This window comes from Accipiter gentilis, chromosome 21 (assembly GCF_929443795.1).
Source record: "Accipiter gentilis chromosome 21, bAccGen1.1, whole genome shotgun sequence".
Taxonomy (NCBI): Eukaryota; Metazoa; Chordata; class Aves; order Accipitriformes; family Accipitridae; genus Astur; species Astur gentilis.
The window spans coordinates 16705158-16721670 of record NC_064900.1 but is presented as its reverse complement, the minus strand read 5'-3'; the positions used below and the strand labels follow the sequence as shown (position 1 = coordinate 16721670).

The following is a 16513-nucleotide window of genomic DNA, read 5'->3' as shown; positions in this document are numbered from 1 at the left end:
TGTAAGTCATTGACAGATATGTGACTGGAGGCACTACAGTACCTTCTCCCTGAGAAGCGTGGGCTGGATTTACCTCTACTCTTTCATTAGCCTGCCCCCACCACAATTACATGTTGACACCATGCACAGTGAACAGAATGATTTGAATACTAAATACATTGCTGGAGGTCTCACTGAACTGCTATTAGAAGCTGTCAAAAAAGCAAACAAACCATTGTTATTTTCCATCAAGTTTTTATACAGCCTAAAACCATGCTGCCATTATATAAAAATCAATGGCCTACCCTTGCTTAAGAACAGTGTGTTCTGCTCTAATCGAGCTCTCAATGCACAGTGTAAAGTATTTGGAGAACAGCGATGGAAACATTAGGCATACGATTGCAAGTTATTTGTGAGGCATGGACTGCTTGGGAAAGGGGTATCAGGGAACAGTATCGGAATCTTTGGCCATACCAGTAGACAAAGGGGGAATTCACATACCTTCTCCTAAACAAGAGCTAGGAGCATCTCCCAGCAAAACTGACCAGCAACCAGGTTAAAAATTGCAACACAGTCAAGACCCACAGAACTTGGCAGCATGAGCTGTCCTAGTGCACCTAAGATTGTTAAAGGGCACTGTATTCACACTGTTCAAATAATCATATCACTCTAAGCAGGGTAACATACATTCAGTAACAGCAGAAGACCTCAGAAAAACAGGCCAGCTTCTTAGCAGTGGCTAGGAAGAAGCCTCCCCTGGGAACAGGTTACATCATAACTGTCTTACAGGGCTTCTGCAGTGCCCTCTGTGCCCCGCTCCGGACTTACCATTCCCCCTTGGTGCAGAAGTGGTTGGGCTATCCATTGGTCTCATCCCACTGAGCGACTCCATGGTAGTTGTGGCCCACAGTATGAAGGAGGAGTTATTTCTGACCTCAACCAGTGTAAATAATGATTGCAGAAGAGGATTGGTGGGGCAGTGGAAGAGTTTTAAGGCTAAAGGACACAGGTAAGTGGGAAGTGCTGAACTGCAAACACAACATGGAAGAGCTGTGGCATTTCTGAAAACATGGCATAAAAATTTCCAGAAATCAACAACTTCCCAAGGAACCAGTGCATTTACATGAATAGGCTGGCTCTTTGCAAGAAACGGGAAAGACACAAAATCCCAGGGGACAGAAAAAGAAACCCAAAAACTTTCTTACCCTAGGCTGTTAATATGAGAACTGCTGACATGAGCAGCTAACAAGTTCAACCTCAAGTTCCCTCAAACTTGAGCTGGAGCTGCTAACCCAAATTAGTCTGCCTCCCTTGCTGTTTTAGTCCAATGTAGTCAATGCAGGTTGCTCAACTTAAGCCTAAAAGACTTTTTTTTTTTCCATTTTGCATTGCAAACCTATCCTTGTATAGTATGTTTCATTTAAGGCAATGTTAGTATAGTACATAATTGGCAGGAAAGATGTTAAGTTTAGGGGTTTGTTTTCTCCTCATGTAAAACATCTTTTAAAGTTTCCAGTATCCCAGACAAAACAGCATCACTTTTCTTCCCTGCCTCATGCTCTGACTCAAACAAAATCAATCATAAGCTTAAAACCTGAGCATGTAATGAGTCATGAAGACCTACATCTCTCAGCACAAAAGGTTTGCTGGTTGAAAATCAAAAGGAGATCAAGAGGATAGTGAGCTTGGTATATTTGTCAGTAAACCCAACATCATCAAGCTAGCAGTCTGGGTCTTTTTAAGGCCTGAAGAACACTCTGCTTAAGGTTAAAGCGCATTATCAGGAAAGAACATGATAAAGCTAGGTGTTACATATCTACCACAACAAACAGCATTAACAGAAATAATTGGAAACTACATGGACTGGCTAAAAACAGAAAGATCTTCCAATTAGAGGTCACCTTGCCAGAAAGATGACACAGCAGACATACAAGACAACTTACCTTTTTTAGGTTAAGAATTACTACCAATTGATACAGTCAAGTGTGCTATACTAAATACAGGCCTATATCAAACATGGATCAGTTCTGCTCGAGAAGTATCAAAATAGGGAACACGTTTCAGCCAACAGCCTGCCAAGGCTACACAAGGAAAGCATTCACCATCATGAGTGCAGAAGAGCATGACCAATGAAACATAGCCTTTTCTGCCACCAGAATGAAAACCAGCACAGTAGATGGTCAGCATACCCAGCACCACAAAATTAAGCCATGTCTAGCATATTTGCAATAGCCCCAACACTGGCACAACAAATGCTGTGTCCAACAGTCTAGGAAGTGTGTTTAGGATTCACACTTGCCCTCGGAAGAGTCAGGCACCCACATCTACTCTAAGTCAGGATACATGGATTGTACCAGAAGCACCACCAGCATTCAAATCCCAACCAAGACTGATGCAGATTAGATCTCCGCATACTGATCTGTCTTCTGAAATGTTACCCATCAGATACCACTAGGAAGGGTCAGGACTAAACTCATAAGGCTGACTTGTCATGTTCTTTGGTAGATTAGCTAGCCCATGATACAGGTACAAAGCTTGAGTTTATTTGGACAGTGCTTAAAACTGCCAGTGTACTTCACAGATGACCTGTTTGCAACAGTCTACTACTTTAAAACAAACAGATTTCAAATATTTTAAACTTTTGATTTAGCAGGCGCATTACTTTGCGTTTCAGAAGTTCACCATCTGCTGGGTTTACCTTTTAAGTCTCTCCGCACTCCGGCTGCGCAGCCATCTGGGATGAGATAATTTGAACAGCAGACTGTTTCCTCCCATGTTACTAGAGAGGAAGAGCAGCCAAGCATGTATGAATAAAGTCTATTTCATTCTTTCAAACAAAGGTGGAGGAGGATTTGAAGGTTTTTTAAAAAAAAAAAAAGAGGGGGAGGGGAAGAAAACTAAAAATGGCAACCCCCACTTCCCATCTTCAACTGCACCATGACTACCAGAGCTGAGTCACAGTTACTATTGATTATAAATAAGCAGGAAAGAACAGAGCCTGACTTAGAGATCCCAAGGTGAATTTGCAAAGCTGGCAGCTAGAAAGCTTTTTCATTGCAAAGCAAAAAGGGGAGAAGTAGAATCAGAGCAAAACAAAGAAGTTCAGTCTACATCTATTGAGTCATTTCTCTGACCAGAGCCAGCCAAGGCATTAGCATCTCTTGGCCATCAGCTGCTGCAAACCAGGCAATGTCACTGAGGTTAAGTGCACCTATGCGGACACAGGAGAATCCACATCTTCTGCATTTTCTGTAGGAAAAAATCTTGTTAAGATACCAAATGCCAGCATCTTCAGTTAGACAGACACAGAAGGAACTTTAATTATCCAGCATCTTTAAAATGTATCATTTCACTACCAAGTGGCTTTGAAACAGTGAATCTCCTATGCTAATTTTTCTAGAATAAGTTGCAGTCACCTGAAATCCTTTACTATTCAAAAAAAACCTCAACAGGCATAGGAGGCACCGAGAAAGGATGTTAAAAAAAAACAAAACCTCAAACCCTCCAGGTTATTTCTTTGTCAGTAAAGAAGTTTGCTTTGTTCAACATGGTAAAAACAGTCAGGAGTCATGGCAGAAGTGGCAACACTTAAAAAGGTTGCACTGTGACAATTCCCATGCAAGATCCTCAAAAGGGAGCTCTGCAACCATTTAAAGAAGAGGTAACTCCGCTCTACAGAAATAACACATACTGTGTCATTGTCAGCTCTTTCCAAAATCTTGACAAGCCCGTGCTTCAGGCATGCTGCTTGTCTTGTTAGAGGGAAGCACCACAACATACATCCTACACTTTGTCAAAAGAGTAATTCTCACCCAAAATCATTGTAAATTTGCATGACAGCACAAAGGTGAATTTGGAAGCAGGCAACAGAAGGCTCTGAGGCTTGCGTGCCTCCAACGGTGCATGGCTTCACTCATTTTGTAACACTAGCAATGAAACTTCTTTGGTAAGCCAGCCACCGACAGCAATTCTTTATCCACCTGTTAAGGACCAGTTAACTCTGAAAAACTCTCACGCACAAGTGTATTAAAGATACTCATTCTCCACATGAAGTTTCACACTAATAGCCAGCCCTTTGAGGAAACTACTCATTGAAATAATCTCAAGTAACAGTAAGTGGAAGGAAGAACAGAGATAACACACTCCATATACAGTGCTGGGGGACCAGAAAGCAGACAGCCACAGAGCCCACACCCTGCCCTACAGATCCCATCTGGTTCATCCCGGTCTTCTCCAGGAGCGGGGCTCAACTCCTAATCTGTGCTTCAGCATCCAGTCTTTCACTCCTCATAGACAAAACCATAAAACCTTCTTGCTGAAATTCTCTCAAAAGGCAAGTTTGAAAAGACAGGGGATTAGGAAGCAATCGATGAAAACTGCAGCAAAGCAACAATTTACCCAGCAGGGTTGTCGTGATAAAAATCTGCTCACTGACGATTTCTCTCTTACCTTTATTTAAGTTCATCTTTTCCCCACTATCTCAGCCTCTGAGTGCTGGCAGTCAGAGACCCTACCCAATCCAAAGCCCCCAGGGGGACACAACTCCAGGGCCCCACACAGCATTGGACTCCGGCACTCAGCAGACAGACACCGCTGCTTAGGGAAAGTTTAAAACCACGTACCTTGTACTGCTGCAATCACCAGGAAGATGTGACAGAGACAAGTTTCATCTATTCCTTGACCCTCAACAAATTGAGGAAGAAAGACTGTAACTATCGTCCCTGGGGCATTCTGAAATAAGACCTCACTCGAGGAAAACCAAGCTCAGTTCAGGATTAAACAAACAGAAGTGCCTTGCAAGAAGCATGCAGCTGCCTATGGACCAGACTTTTAGGAGCTGCCAAAGCTTACCCCCATCTGGCCTCTAGGCTGGCTGTGATCATGTGGAAGAGCAAAAGTCATCTGGCCAGCTGTCTGATGTACATAGAAACACAGGACTGGATAAAGAAGACAGTTCATTTTTGTAAGAAACAATATATTTTATTTTTCTGACACCACAGCCCTGGCGAGTGGTTTTGTACCAAATTTAATGGAGGTTACACAGAACGTTTTACGCTGGGGAGGAAAAAAAAAAAAAAAAAAACCACAAAAAAAATCCTGGGTAACTTTTAGTGTCTGTTCCACTCCCACATTAATAAAATCACTTGGGGTTTCTAAGAAAAGGAGAATAGGAAACAGTGAGAGAGACTACTGTAGGATGTAACAGTGTCCAAGTCCAGCCCCTTCCTAAAAGTGGGAAGAGTCCCCACGTGAGGAGAGGCTCTCCTAGATTTACTCCCCAAAATAACACAATGTATTGCAGCTGCCATAGGAGAAGACAGAAGGGGGACGGAGAGAGAGAGAGAGAGAGAGAGAAGCCTATTTAATAAGAGTGGGAGGGAGAGACAGAAGGTGCTGGACAGCACGCCATAATTTGAAAAATATGTCCTTAACTTATTATTTATTTCTTTTAAAAGATTCCCCTCACTGAACTTAAGTTCCTTTTTGTGCTTTTCATTAATACTCTGCTCTGAGGTCGTAGTTTGGTTTTTCTATACATTGGAGTTGAAGGAAAATAGTCCGAAGTTCTGAAGATGGATTCTCCACCTAAAGTAAACAGCCTAGAATCCCATTCTCCTCTCACCCCAAAGACTAAAGTCTCTGCTAAAATCCCTTTTACAATATAGTACAGTACACAAAAAACCCCAAAAAATAACCGAGAGTCCTGGGAGAAGCCAGTCCAAAGGACGTAAACATACAGAGAATGGTGCAACTTGTGACAAATGGCAATTCTCAAAATACAGCTACAGATTCTCAAAGCAGGTGCCGTCACAGGATACCCAAGTCCACAAAAATAATTTTTAAAAAATAAATCTTAAAAAAAAAACCAACCTGTTAAAATGAATAATTTTTTTTTTCAGGTAATTCCATACATTCGAGATTTCCCAAAGCGTCCTCTGGTCTCTTTTCACCTATTGCATGGCCAAACTGTACTCCTGAAGCTCCCAAAAAAGCCCTCAGGACTTGGAATCTCATCTTGACAAGGATCAGAACATCCAGTCTTATGGTAGCAGCTTAAAACATCATGTTCCCTGGGTTTCCAGGGCCTTGGCTAAATCCTCCCATGCCAACGTCAGCAGCCATACCTCGGGGCCTCATCTGGGGGGGAATCATGATGTTTTGTTGGGGTCCCATCATGCCCTGCATTGACATCATCATACCAGGTGACCCTACAGGGCCCGGGTGGCTGTACAGCCCTGCAGGGGCTCGGTCCTTGCCTGGGATCATGCCCACGGCGGCCACAGGGTTACTCATTAGCGTGGGCTGGCCAGGCATCGCTGTTTGTGCTGGTGACATCATGCGGTGGTGCGGCCCCATCATACCTTGCTGCAGGAAGGCAGGTGGTCTCATCGGGTTATGACCTGGCATGGATGGAGCCGTCCCAAGAGGGATATCCGGAGTTCCCACTGGCCCGGGGCCCCCCATGCCAGGCAATGTTAGTCCCATCCTTGGGGTCTGCTCTCCTATCATCCCCTGCATGTGGGAGAACCCAGGCCCAGGACCCTGCGGCTGCTTGCGGCCTGGCACCTCCCCACGAGGGAAATACTGTAGTGTCTGGCTAGGCTTCTCCGACGGGATAATCCTGGACAGGTCAAACTCAGGTATTCCTGTGGCTCCAGGACGGATCACCTCCTGCAGCTCTGGATCAGTGAAAACCGAAGGCATATTGTTTCCGAGAACAGTGAAGGAGTCTGGACCGCCAGGGCCTCCAGTCTTGCAAAGTGCTGGATCTGTCGAACTTTGGGGCAGGTTGGTAGGACGCCCCAGAGGTCCTTCTCCGTGGAAGCCCATTCCCGCTGGGAAGTTACCTTGTCCACCGCTGGGCCCGTTGTGTGGAAATGGCACCTGCTGCGGAGGGGACTGTACGGGAGGGAACCCCTGTGGGAAGCCCAGGCGTCCTTGAGGTACCATTGGAGACTCCTGGGAACCATGCCCCATCATTGGGTTGTGTGACATCAGGCCGGGTCCCACGGGGACCCCATGAGGAGGTATATTGGGTCCCATAGCATTTGGAGAGGGCATCTGGTTGTTATGGGAAAGAGGCTGGGTCATTCCCATTGGGCTAAGGGTTGGCATTGGACCCACTGGGTTTGGACCTGAAATTCGAGGATTCTGAGAATTAATGCCCATTCCTAGGGAAGAAATAAGGAATCGCATTTAGATAACAGCCAATAATAATAAAGCTATCAGAGAGCGTTCTGCAGGTTACCAAGTCTGCACACACACAAAAAAAATTTCATGCTAGTAAAAAAAACATCAGTAGTGGCTCTGGAAAATGTTATTTTAATCAGAAAACGGATGCCACCTGCACAGCTGCCTCCCTAGGCTTGTCACCGCCGTATCAAAAAGTGACTAAAGCCCGCTCTCTAAGTAGGATCTCAGTCCAACCCACACCTTTCCTACTTTTCTGGCAGTCTAGATGACACAGGCAGTAACAAACACATCTGTGACAGATTATCAGCATATGGACACTTGTCCACTGGGAAGTGACTGAATCTCCTTTCAGAACGCAAGAGGGGATAAATCAGGAACCCCTCGTAAGACTAGGAGGCAGCGATCAATGAGGTTAATGAGCTGTCATCATTAACTTACTCAATTAGCCAGCTTCCCCAGGTATATTCAGCCACTCTGATCATTACTGCGTGAAACAGACAGCAAAGCTACAGGTAAACTCACGGAGAATTCATTACCAATTGCCACTGTCATGAAACATCCACTCATCCCCTCTTTCAACTATGTTAATTCAATTGGGTAGAGGGGCTACAGCCTACTGTTGTATTAAATATGTACCCATGAACATTAAGCTATCAGCAGGCATTGGAGTTAGATAAACATGCTCATCCACAAGACAGACCAAAAGGATATTTTTATTTTACTTTTCCTTTAACTCTCTCAGGTAGAGACCAGGACACTTTCCTTCAGTCCTAGCTGAGGTTGCCTGCCATTACACATTTCCTATATGAAAAGATGTATGTTTTGACAAAGCACTCTAACATGTCTTCTTTAACAAAGGCAATCCACAAAACCCAGGAAAAGACCAGAGCATTCAGTCTAAAAAAAAAAAAAAAAACAACAAAAAAAACCCCACAAACAAACAAACCACAAAAAACCCAAACAACCTGTGAAGCTTCTATGACACTGCCTTAGGACAGGAGAAGAATGGTTTCCTCTGGATAACACGTTGTAGGTCTGACCCTTATTCTCATGAGCAGCCTTCACTCACACAAGTAATTCCAGTCTGCCTGAGTGGAAATCTCTCCCATACGTAAGGGTTTTCCAGATTAGACACTTTCTGGACAGAAAAAAACTGGTTGCAAGAATTTCTATCCCCTCATTTCAGAGAACTGCAACTGTCTTCCTCAAAAACAACCCATTGCTGTACATTCTTCAAGGTTTTTCCCTCTCACCATCTTCATTTGATGAAGCTTCCATAAAAATCACCCTCACTGTATTGCCTAATAGTTTGGGCTTATATTTCTTTTTCTTACCTGGTACGCTGTTCATAGGTGGCAAGTTTGGGGAACGTGCTGGAGGGGAGTCATCATCTGAGCTGGCCACAGTTTTGATGGCATCATGATAGAGCGGTGTAGAGCTGGGCATGGCAAATTTGGACATCCTGGACATCATAATGGAGAGGGGATTCTGGGAGAGGGTCGGCTCTGGTGGCATTGTGTAAGGACTGCTAGAGGGAAGATTTCCAGGGAGAGTCACAGGAGCAGACTGGCTGACTGTGGAAGGAGGTGGACCACCTTAGGAAAAAAAGAGAGAGAGAGAAAGAGAGAGACTAATTTTTTTTCCTTCTTATTTTTCTCCTTAAATCTCACCCTTTTCTCCTAGAAAGCTCAAAACCTAGAAATCCTTTTTATTGCAAGAGACCATCTGACTAACGCAGTCAATGCCAGTGAAAGGTAACCAGAAAAATAAGCCTATTGGTTAAGATGGTTAACATTTGTTATCCTGCATTCTGCACTTCTACTGGAACTATCTTGAGCCTCTACAAATCCACATGAAGAATTCTCAGGTAAATCTGAAAATCCTACTATTCAACTTCCGTACACTGAAGATAGACTTAGGTACCAGGTCTAGCCATAAAAATAAAAATCTATAGTCAATTAATTGTTCTTGCACCCACCAAATGTCAACTGTAACTCCTTTCCCTTTTTCTTTAGGAAGCAAACAAGCACAAAAGGCACAGGCAGCAGAATGAAAGCTGTAGCAGATATTATGCTGAGACATGCGAGCAGATTTCTGACTAGCTGCTGATACAGCTACAAGTAAAACTCCCTGTTTATGTTTCATTTCAGGTTTTATGTACACATATTTACTGCTCATTCCAGTTAAGGAAGTGTTCTCTGCACCTATTAGAATCACAGAATCATTTAGGTTGGAAAAAGACCTTCAAGATCGAGTTCAACCATCATCTGTGCCCATTAAACCATGTTCTCGAGTGCCTTGTCTACACGCTTTTTGAACACCTCCAGGGATGGTGACTCAACCAATTCCCTGGGCAGCATATTCCAATGTTTGATAACCCTCAGTAAAGAAATATTTCCTAATATCCAACCTAAACCTCCCCTGCTGCAGCTTGAGGCCATTTCCTCTCATCCTATCTCCAGTCACCTGACAGAAGAGACCAGCACCCACCTCACTACAACCCCCTTCAGGTAGTTGTAGAGAGCGATAAGGTCTCCCCTCAGCCTCCTTTCCTCCAGACTAAACAGCCCCAGTTCCCTCAGCTGCTCCTCATAAGACTTGTGCTCCAGGCCCCTCACCAACTTGGTTGCCCTCCTCCAGACACGCTCCAGCACCTCCATGTCTTTCCTGTAGCGAGGGGCCCAAAACTGAACACAGGGCTCGAGGTGCGGCCTCACCAGTGCTGAGTACAGGGGAACAATCACCTCCCTGCTCCTGCTGGCCACACCATTTCTGATACAGGCCAGGATGCCGTTGGCCTTCTTGGCCACCTGGGCACACTGCTGGCTCATATCCAGCCGGCTGTCAACCAGCACCCCCAGGTCTTTCTCTGCTGGGCAGCTTTCCAGCTTAACATCATCCTTTGCTCTCCCAAAACTAGAAACAACTGTACTACCAATCTCCTTTGTTCTTCACCAATGGATTTCATGCCACCCAGACCACATGTGAAGGAAGGATGCTAAACCGAAGTTGTACTGTCACTGAAAATTCACTGCACATTCCTCTGCCCCCCCGCCCAGAAAAAGGAAAGGAGAATAGAGAATACAAAAATCCTGTGATGCCAAAACATTTATGCTTTGGAAGAGCTGCGTGTAAATGCATTCGTTAAGCACAACCTTAAGCACGGACTAAAGCAATTGGTTCTGACTTGTCAGTACTTGGGCTCAGGCCGGGCACGGCCTCAGCAGCCACGACGGACACCAACATCCAGGCTCTCCTCCCGAGCACAGAGACTCGGCCAGCAATCCCGACAGCTGGTGCGAGGTGCGACCCTCCCCGCCACCGCCGGTCCCCCGGCCCCGGCCGGCACGTCCCGGCCACCGCGCTGTTTCCCGCAGCAGCACTAGAGGGCAACGTGGGCAAACGGCTCCTCTGCGGCCAGACCTTCCCGGGAGCGGAGGGGCGAACAGGCTCCGGGGTGAGCTCCGGGAGGCTTTGGGAGCAGGAAGGAGAGGGCAGAGGCGTACCACCAACAGCCCGGAGACGTTCGGGAGCAGAGAGGGCAGTGCCAGCATCTGCACCCCGGGGTCCCAGCCATGGCACAGCTCCAGCACGCTACTGAACGCTACATACGGTGGTGTTTAGCTCTCTCCAAAATGGTTGAGGCCTGAACAAATGTTAGCACTCCTCCCTGCCCGTGGTGGTAAACCTAGAAAGCACTAACCATGCCTGAACCATACCCAGATACAGAACTGGCTAACTATGCTCAGTACGTCTTTGCAGGAGCCTTTTATCTCAAAGCGTTTTCATAACATCAGTGGGATCTTCTCCACAAAGCTATAATCACCAGGACCTATGGCTGAACAGCCAAAAACCCCTCTGAGGAGAGCGCTCTCCCATCAACACCCCACATCTTTTCACACCTCTTGGCCCCACCCTTTTACTTTCATGTCCTCTGAGTGACCAGCCCTCATCTTGACACATGGGAGGTGTGGTGCAAACCCACAAATACAGCAGGAGGAAGAAAAGCGCTTGTGCTCCACTAGCATAGCCACCCACCAGACCCTCGGCACAGCCTCCCTCACACAGGCAAAGTGCTGTCTAGCTTCTGCCACTCTGCAAGAAACCTCCTCCCTCTCCTTGCTGCACACCTCAGGGTAATGCGATGCAAACCAAAGAGCCAAAAGTGGCTAGCAGAGGCGGCACTCACCCGACTCCACGTTCCCCAGCATGGCTGGAGAAGACATGGTGAGAGATGCCTTGTGGTTCGGGGGAATCCCAGGGCTCTGCAAAGGAGGCTTTGGAGATGAAGTCCATCCAGGAGAAGGTGCGGGGAGAGACGGAGACTTGAGGTGGACAGGAGAAGCAGCAGCAGACCCCAAGACAGGGGGAGACTTAATGGAGGCAGCAGCAGCTGCGGCAGTGGGGCCTGCAAGCATTCCTGCCAGCTGGGAGGGCGTCTGAGGGGACTTGAGGTTCCCCGAGGGAGACCCCATCATGGGAGACTGGACCTGGCGCATCGTGGGGGATTTCAGGGGGTTGATCCCTGGCGAATGCACCTGACCAGCTGCAGAGATATCCAAGGGCTTGCGGCCGAGGCTGCGCTGCGCAGGGGGAGCAGTGTTGAGGCTATTAGGGTTACTGGTGGGATTGAGAGGTAGTGGCGGCATGTGGCTGAGCCGGTTGTTAGTCCTTTGGTCAGGCCCAATCTGTTCTCTGAGATTTCGGAGACCGACTCCTGGGCCCTGAGACATGGGAAGGAAAGGCCTGGGACCCATGCCATACTCTTGCTGCGGATGCTCCCCAAATGGCAGTGGCACCATTTTCTGCTGAGAGGAGAGCATCTCCGAGACACCAGGGCGCAGTTTCATCATCTCTTCCGGCCCAACTCCTGCATCCCTCAGCTTCTGAGGGACCAGGGGTGGGTTGGAGCCCATGCTGACGTTCATGCCCATGTCCCCCTTCATGCTGCCAGGGCCCATCCCAAACTCCAGCTCTCTGCTAGAGGCTATTTGTGGGGGTATTCCTTTCGGGAAGTCCCCCCTGGAAGGGCTCATTGGCCCTTCCACTGGCATGCGAGGGAAGATGGGGTTGTTCCCAGGCTCCATGTGTCTCTGGGAGGGCATCATTCTGTTTATCTCCATGCCAGGCCTGATGCCTTCCATGTTCAGGCCAGGAGGGAGGCCCATCTGTTTCTCAGCCAGCTGCTGCTGATAGAGCTCTTCGGGCAGGCCCTGTGGATTGGGGAACCGCTCCCCTCGGCCAGGGCCACTGAAGACACCCTGGCCAGGAGGGAAGTTTCGGCCATCTGGGATTTTTGGCACATCATCTGGCCAACTAACTCCTGTAAGCCCAGGCCGGGAGGCAGGATTTGGGACGCTGGGGCCCTCCATATCAGGGTTCATCATTCCTGCAAAACCAGGCAGGCGCATCTGGCTCCCAGGCATGTTGGGATGAGGGGCCATGCCCCTGGGGGGCAGAGAGTGCGACATGTTCATGCCTTCAGGGAAGGGCTCTGGACCCCCAGGTCCCCAGCCCTCTCCAGGGGTCATCTGGTAGGGAGGGGGAGGGCCTCGGACCACCCCACGAGGCCCGTGCTGATGGACCATCATGTCCTGCAGTGAACACTGCTGCACAACCACCTGCTCTTGCTTTCTTCTCTTCTCCTCATAAAATTCCTGCTGCAGCTTGAGCCAGGCCACCTGCTCAGGAGTCATGTGGTCCAGGTGGTCTGGGCCTATGGGTCCTGACTGAGAGTTCATTGGTGGTGGCCCCATTTCATCTGGGGAAAAAGGCATGTCCCTGTGTCCTTGAGGGCCAAATGGAGCCCCTCCATCTGTCCGAGACCCTGACCCTTTGCCTAAACTTTGGGATTGAGCCATCATGGCCTGTATTGGCCCTTCAGGTTTCTTTTGGGGACCATCCAGCACCCCAGCATTTGAGGGTGGCCCCCCACTTTGCCCTCCCGCAAACTCTTTCTCATCAGGGAAGAGCATGCGCTGTATGTCTCTCAGGGTCTGCAATGAGCGCTCTCGATGCTCCAGCTGCTCCTGTGACAGTCCATCTGGATTCTCACCCAAATTGGATGGGTCCCCACCAGACACCTGCTGGGGAGGACCTTTGGGGTCTGCAGCAGAGCTATTGCTACCTTGGGAAACTGGGCTAACTGCTCGATTATTGGGGGTCGAACTCTGCCCAAATCCTTCTGTCTGCAATGGGGTAGAGTTGGCAGGGCTGCCCACAGACATGACTTTGCTTTCCACGCTGGGACTGTCCTGATCTATGGGACACGGGGGGCCAGTGGATTTGGATACCGGTGCAGACACGGGTGGAGTCGGCTGCATTTTAGCATTCTGGGGAGGGTTCTGATCCTGGGCAGTGGGGGGCTGGGGCTGCGGCAGGGGCTTGGGTTCAGTCCGAAGGGCAGTGATCTGGGGGTTCTGCAAGAGAAAGCCACACACCATCACTCACTTTTCTTACAGCCATGTCAAATAAGCAGCAGTGCAAATGAAACGTCCTGTCTCAACCCCATCAGCCCACACTTTGCAAGGAAGGGTAGCCCTCATGCAGCAATTACAGAGCAGCATTTTGGCCATGCAGAAACCTATTTTGCTCAAGCATTACAGCAGGTACCCCTTGCTTCTGTGCTAGCTCTGCATGAGCAATAGGTTGGAAATACACTACCCAAATGTTGCAAGACTTAAGCTCTTCTTTGGATGATCCAAGACATTTGCAGAAGGCAACAACAACTGTCTTTCTCTTTTCCACCCTAAAACTTATTTCAGAGTGTAAATAACCACCCATCTCTCTGAACCACACACAGACAAGCACATTTACCATTTCCCTTCCCACCCACATGCAGGTATTCCCTACCAAGGGTACAGTGTTTCGTTCCGCCTTGCTGTTTGAGATGTTCTGAATATGAAAGGACACGATGGTTTCCACCTGTCCTTTCAGCACAGCTTCTGCAGCCCTGCAAAGACAGACAGACGCACATATCCAGTTGAAGCTACGAACCAATTTTTCTTAACAACCCTCCCTTCTATCCTTCAGCTGGCAGAAGGGAGAAAGTCTTAACCACACATATTTCACTCTAGATGAGTAGCAAAAGAAAAATGCTTACACCTACAAGCTCATCAGCATTCAGGGTTCATGTCTCAGTTTAAGCCATCCTGGCTGCTACTCACTGCATGGATTGCAAAACAGCATCTACCAGCATTTGAAAAAAAAAAAAAAAAAAACCCCAAGACCAAACCCAAAAACATCCAACACACATACCTTGGAGGAATAAATAATCACTTCTCAGAGGGCAAGAGGTAGTGACATTCTCCACTCCAGCCCCTTCAGCATCCCCAAAACAAGTAATGACTTTTTGCTACAAGAACACACTTGATGGGAGAAAGTACACTTGAGAATCTTTTTAAAAGGGAGCACAAATATAAGCCCTGCTCCCTGAAGACATTCAAGCATCTACCTACTTGTTGGCCATTTCAGTAGAAAAGACGTAAACCACTTTGGATGGAGTCTTCTGCCCACTTGCTGGCTCCAAAGCAGCAGTCAGGCCATGGGAAGGTGTGGAAGACCTCGGGGCTGAAGCATTTGAAGAAGTCATGGAGTGTGGTGTGTGCTGAGACTCCTGGGATTTCACATGATCAGCAGAATTGCAGTCTGGAAAGGGAGAAAGAAGAAAAGGGGGGGATCTCTACCTTGGGAGCTCTTTGGAAACCCATTTCTGGAAACTGATCAGAGATTTTCCTTCTCTGAAATTTCCCACTTCTCTCTCAAGCACTACTAAAGGCATTTCTTCTATTACATCATGCATCTTCCCTCTAACGCCATGCTGCCCTTCAGGCACCACTGGGAGAAAGCTCATCTTGTCCCTTTCCAAGGCAAGTGGCAGTTCCAAGAGCTGATCCGTTTGAATTCTCTAGAGGCCACACAGAGTAGCAGGAAAATGACACACTACAATGAACAAATATAAATATGTCTGCACCCAAGGAGAACACCCTGTGCAAAACTTTACTTTTTTTTTCTTCCTTCAGCCACCTTAGCCAGGTGACCTAGTAAAATGGACAACAAAGAAAAGATGGACAACTGCACATATAGTCTGTTTTGTACTACCTCACAGAGGCAATGTTGGAGCCAGGAAGAGAACACAGAAATCCCAGCTCTCGGGTTTGTGTTACCAGTCAGGGTGCTATGGGTTATGTATCTGTGTTGACAAAACAGGCTTGCATATTGTTTAAAACCTCAGTTACAACAGAGCAGTTCCTGAAAGGCCAAAGGCCAAAAGGAAACCAACAGATTGCATTTATACTTTCAAATCATCTGGGGAAGTTTCAGAGTTACAAAGAAACTTTCCCACCAGAGTCAGGTCTGCACTTTAACTGAGCATGAACAGAGCATTTAGCGATACCAGCTATGACAACCTCTCCTCTTCACCTGCTCTCAAGACCTTTAGACTTCACTAGCTGGAACTTACAGAACCCCAGACAAATAAATGTTTCGCTAACACTTGCATAGCAATTCTCCATCTCACAGAGGACTCAGACTAATTGGCTACACTTGCGCACAAATCCTAGCAAACATACCTTTGATTTCAGGGTCATCATTAGGAGTCCCAGCTTCCCTCTGTTCAAAGGAATCTGCCGAAATGCTCCTCTCTCTCTTCCCCTTCCCCTTGGCACCATTTCCAGCCCCGTTCTTCAGTCCCATGCTCCCACCTGGGCCAGGGAGCACTTTGGGGGCGTGACCTCCACTTTTGGGGTCACAGGGAGAGGGCTGGGATTGGCTGGTGGAGCCCCCTTGTTTTCCCTGGTTGGAAAATTTGGAATCCAGCTGGGGGTTGCCAGATGGGGACATCACTGTAGGGGGACGGACCATCACCTCCTGCTTTGATTTGGGGCTGCTGGGGACAGAGAAAAAAAAAAGAAAAAGAAAAAAGTGACAAATCACACCGTTGATTCATTCAACCCTGTAGGAACAGATTAGAGAGAAGCAGAAATAACCACTGCCACCTTTGCAAGCTAAGACAATTGCTGACAAATAAAAAAATGCCTGCAAGCTTAGAGTCATGCAGTTGCTTTTTTGAACATGCCCTGAAAGGGTTATTATCCAAGATGGGATCTCATTGCTAAAGAAGGTACCCGGGCAAGCTACAGACCTGCCAGATCCCAGGAACTGCTGTCACATGAGGACCTACCTCTGGGGCTTCTGTCAATAAAGACAACGGTTTCTATGTGCACAGAGAAGCGCCTCACACCAAGACCAGCTCAGAGTAAACAAACAAGGCACAATAAAGTTCACCTCACCACTCTCCTGGACCCCAACTATACACTACAGCTCTAATCAGAGCAGACAC

At 47.5% G+C, this 16513-nt stretch overlaps 1 protein-coding gene across 11 annotated transcripts in view; it reads right to left on the bottom strand.

Moving 5' to 3' along the window:
* Positions 1-286: 286 nt before the first annotated feature.
* Positions 287-16513, bottom strand: part of BCL9 (BCL9 transcription coactivator) — a 67111-nt gene continuing 50884 nt past the window's right edge. For 9 of the 11 annotated variants that reach the window (XM_049824434.1, XM_049824441.1, XM_049824440.1 and 6 more), the window contains 6 exons: positions 15744-16060; positions 14631-14820; positions 14026-14125; positions 11363-13592; positions 8508-8768; positions 287-7151 (listed from right to left, as the gene is read on the bottom strand). In XM_049824434.1, coding sequence (XP_049680391.1) covers positions 6034-7151; positions 8508-8768; positions 11363-13592; positions 14026-14125; positions 14631-14820; positions 15744-16060 — 4216 coding nt within the window. In that variant the 3' untranslated portion in view covers positions 287-6033. The remainder of the gene's footprint in view (positions 7152-8507; positions 8769-11362; positions 13593-14025; positions 14126-14630; positions 14821-15743; positions 16061-16513) is intronic. The other 2 variants (XM_049824444.1, XM_049824443.1) reach the window with 2 other exon arrangements.